This window comes from Vitis riparia, chromosome 6 (genome assembly GCF_004353265.1).
Source record: "Vitis riparia cultivar Riparia Gloire de Montpellier isolate 1030 chromosome 6, EGFV_Vit.rip_1.0, whole genome shotgun sequence".
NCBI classification, from domain to species: Eukaryota; Viridiplantae; Streptophyta; class Magnoliopsida; order Vitales; family Vitaceae; genus Vitis; species Vitis riparia.
The window spans coordinates 6,112,238-6,116,648 of NC_048436.1; the positions used below are offsets into that span (position 1 = coordinate 6,112,238).

The window sequence follows — 4,411 nt, forward strand, 5'->3', positions numbered from 1 at the left end:
ATGGCTTTTATAGCTCTTGTACTCCTGTCCCTCCTTACTCCTCTCGTCTCTGTATACTCCTTCGATGATGTAAAATCATGGTGCAGCCAGACACCCAACCCTCAACCTTGTGACTACTTTTTGAGCCAAAAGACTGATCACTCCCTCATCAAACAAAAGTCCGATTTTCTCAACTTATCAATGCAACTTGCTTTAGAACGTGCCATAATTGCTCATGGTAACACCCTTTCCCTGGGCTCCAAGTGTAGGAATGAGCGAGAAAAGGCTGCGTGGAATGATTGTCTTGAGCTCTACGAGCACACCATTCTTAAGCTCAATAAAACTCTTGATCCCAACACTAGGTGCACCCAAGTTGACGCTCAAACATGGCTCAGCACTGCTCTTACCAACCTCCAAACATGCCAAGACGGGTTCATCGAGCTTGGTGTGTCAGACTACCTTTTGCCCTCAATGTCCAACAATGTTTCCAAGTTGATTAGTAACACTCTATCCATCAACAAAGTTCCATATGCCGAGCCTAGTTACAAAGGGGGTTACCCAACTTGGGTGAAACCTGGTGACCGAAAGCTTTTGCAGTCTTCTTCTCTGGCTTCGCAGGCGAATATTGTGGTGTCAAAAGATGGCTCAGGGGATTACACGACAATCGGAGCAGCAATCACTGCAGCATCCAAGCGATCAGGAAGTGGAAGGTATGTGATATATGTGAAGGCAGGGACATATAGTGAGAATGTTCAAATTGGAAGCGGTTTGAAGAATATAATGTTGCTGGGTGATGGAATTGGAAAGACCATAGTCACCGGAAGTAAGAGTGTGGGGGGAGGCTCTACTACATTCAAGTCAGCTACAGTTGGTAAGTGTCTATTCTCTAAGCTCTTACATTGATGTTATTCCTTGTCTTACATCCAGTTAAGAATTTGAGGGATTGATTTGAATTGTGTACTTCGTATTAAGGGTCAGGTATAAGCATTATGTTAATCGCTAAGACATGTGATTGTGGTTTTGAATTTCAGCTGTGGTTGGAGATGGCTTCATAGCTCGTGGCATGACATTCCGTAACACCGCTGGAGCATCCAACCACCAGGCAGTGGCTCTACGATCCGGGTCTGACCTCTCAGTGTATTACCAATGTAGCTTTGAAGGGTACCAAGATACTCTCTACACTTACTCTGAGCGACAGTTCTATAGAGAATGCGATATATATGGGACTGTGGATTTCATATTTGGGAATGCTGCAGTTGTGTTTCAAAATTGCAACATTTATGCTCGTAACCCTCCCAACAAGATCAACACAGTAACTGCCCAAGGCAGGACTGACCCTAACCAAAACACTGGAATTTCCATACACGACTGTAAGGTTACCGCTGCTTCCGATCTAAAGCCAGTCCAGGGCTCGGTCAAGACATACCTTGGAAGGCCATGGAAGGAATATTCTCGGACCGTCTTCCTAAAGACCTACCTTGATAGCCTAATAAACTCGGCAGGTTGGTTGGAATGGAGCGGTGACTTTGCCCTAAACACACTGTATTATGGAGAGTACATGAATACAGGCCCCGGGTCATCCACATCTGGTAGGGTAAAATGGGCTGGCTATCATGTGATTACTAGCTCAACTGAAGCAGCAAAGTTCACGGCTGGTAACTTCATCTCCGGCAATTCCTGGTTACCATCTACCAACGTTCCTTTCACTTCTGGCCTTTGAATAGATCCAATTAATAGCACATGATATTCTATCATCCTTCTATAGAAATGGTGCTAAATCTAGCTAATTTGAATTCCTCGTAGGAGGAAAATCAAATTGGCGGGGGATGCTAATGATCCCTAAAAGCCTAAACACTTGGTTTCATCGTGTCGTCTAATAGCTGCATTTGTTTCATTGTACCTTACTACAAATTGTGAGTTATGATTCTTTATTCATTGTTGTAAAGAATGATATTGAATGAAATTACATTCTTTTTGTGAGTCACTAATCTTCTTTGGGTTTTAATAAGATAATTCTCACATTGGTGATTTGAGAAACTTTCATCTTCTGATTTCCTGGATTTGATTTGAAAGTCTCTATCTTGGTTTGTGAAACTGTGTATCTATATATAGGGTTAATGGTGTTGAGTTTTAAGCCTAAAATTCAAAATTTAAATAAATTTTATATTTTACTTTTTTGATCAATTCAAAATATCTAGGGACATGAATAAAAATTCAGTTATATCATAATATTAGCGATTTACATGAAAAATCATCTACATAATCTCATAAAAAACCTACAAATGTAAGAACCATTGTTTTATTGATTGCATAACGATTCTATCAAATATGAAAATCAAATATAAAGGTTTATTCGAACTACACACTACTTTCTCCCAAGAAACTTGCACTGGCCAATTCTTGTACTTTGTTTTTACATTGGTCACTTAGCACCTTGTGGTACCTGGTAGACATCTCAATTTCTTGAGAGGACACGAGTAACCACCTCTAACTACCTTGAATACAAATTCATTTCTTGAGAGTTCTGGGAATGCTTAGTAGGACAATGATAATCTCATATTAAGGCTCAATGTAGAGAGTCATCTTATTCACTAACACCATAAAGAGTACCAATTGGTGATATATTTGGAAGTGACACCAAAATAGATAAATGATGACGTATTCAGGAGTGATACTATATATTTCTAATGATGCTTAATTTGATATGGAGCTGTGTGAGATATATAGGGTGTCTTATTAGATGCATCACCTTTGAGTTATGATGTCACATTAAATGTATTACATTTGAGTTATGGTGTCACATCATTGTAAATGATTATGAAAGATATGGTTGTTTTTTTGTTGATTAACCTATAGATTTTTGTGATATTTATTAACAAATAAGATCAACTTGTGTATATTTTGTCCATGAATATAATAATTATATCATATTTAACTTATATTTTTGTAATGCTTATGTATTAATCTATAATACATTACATCATTCAATAATATTTGTATATCAAATATTCACAAAAAGATAGTACATTAAACTCATCAAACCTACCAAAACTAAAAAAAAAAAGTGAATACACATTATAACATGATTTAGAAATATTAAGCATCCCAACATTTATGTATACTTGCATTTCATATGCATAAAACCAACTAACCATAAAATGACATAAGAGTTGCACCCAAAAATCCAAAATTCTCAATACAAATTAAAGTAATGTTTATGTCCTACAATGTATGACATAAGAGTCACATTTAAAAACTTAAATCTTATTGCCTCTTTCTCCTTTCTTTTTATTCTCCATACCATCCTCCTAAGAGTATATACTTGTATTTCATAGTTTAATAAGTTTTAGAGTTCTTATTGAAAATAAAGATTAATTGATGTTATAAAAAATAAACAAATGTAAGTACTAATATTTTCTTTTTTCTTTTTCCCATTTTGATATAAAATAGTTTTTAAAGAAAAAGTAAGGCTATACAATACCAATGAAAAATTCATATGGTAGCTAAGGGACTCACCATGCATGATCATGATAAATCAACATGATTAATGATTAGTTATAACACAAAATTAGCCGATTCTCCTATAATTTCATCGAATTTTACTTAAGAATATGTTTTTTTTTTTTTTTTTTTTTTTTTTTATCATCAAACTAAAATCAAATGAGGATAATATCAATATCACAATAATTGGAAGTATAAAATTACGTATAATTCATTAAATAAGTAAAACCTTTAATGCAATAACTATAGAATCAACAATTATCCTTTTAATAAATCTTGTAACAAAGTAGTCATATATGAATTCAAATAAAAACAATTCAAGAAAATAAAAAATAAAATAAAACTAAAAAATCAAAATATAAATCTAAATCTAAAATTTTAGAAAATACTAATCTTCCACTTAAAATCTACACTTTTTTAATTTATTTTTATAATTCATTATGCTTTTAAAAATCATTTTTAACACCTAATTCTTTTTATACACACACACACACACACACACACACATATATATATATATATATATATATATATATATATATATATATATATATATATATATATATATATATATATATATATATATATATATTTCTTTCTTGGAAGGATTTTCTTAATTTCAATATTTTATATAAAATAAAATATTAGTAACAAAATATAAAAATGTTTTCAACTATTAATATGATATGACATGATATAATAACAAGCATAAAAATTGTGTATATAAGTCAAACCTAATTTATTATTAAAAAATGGTAAGAGAAAAAATAGTATGAGAAAGAATTAAAAAAACTTTCATAAAAACTATTAATTTTTCAGCCACAACTCCAATTGATATTGCTTTTTTTTTAATTAAAATAATTAATAAAAAATTTGGATATGAAAAATATGTTCAAATAAAAATAATAAAAAAATAAAAACATCAAAGATA

At 32.4% G+C, this 4,411-nt stretch overlaps 1 protein-coding gene across 1 annotated transcript; it reads left to right on the forward strand.

Annotated features, from left to right (window-relative positions):
* On the forward strand, nucleotides 1-1,859 carry LOC117916351 (pectinesterase 2-like). Its single transcript, XM_034832303.1, has 2 exons — nucleotides 1-850; nucleotides 1,011-1,859. The coding sequence occupies exons 1-2, from the start codon at nucleotides 1-3 to the stop codon at nucleotides 1,697-1,699; spliced, it is 1,539 nt and encodes a 512-aa protein (XP_034688194.1). The 3' UTR covers nucleotides 1,700-1,859.
* Nucleotides 1,860-4,411: the final 2,552 nt, after the last annotated feature.

Coding starts and splice junctions, on each gene's coding strand:
- LOC117916351 (XM_034832303.1), top strand. CDS start 1: ATGGCTTTTATAGCTCTTGTACTCCTGTCCCTCCTTACTCCTCTCGTC. Junction 851..1,010: donor ATTCAAGTCAGCTACAGTTG/GTAAGTGTCTAT, acceptor TTTGAATTTCAG/CTGTGGTTGGAGATGGCTTC.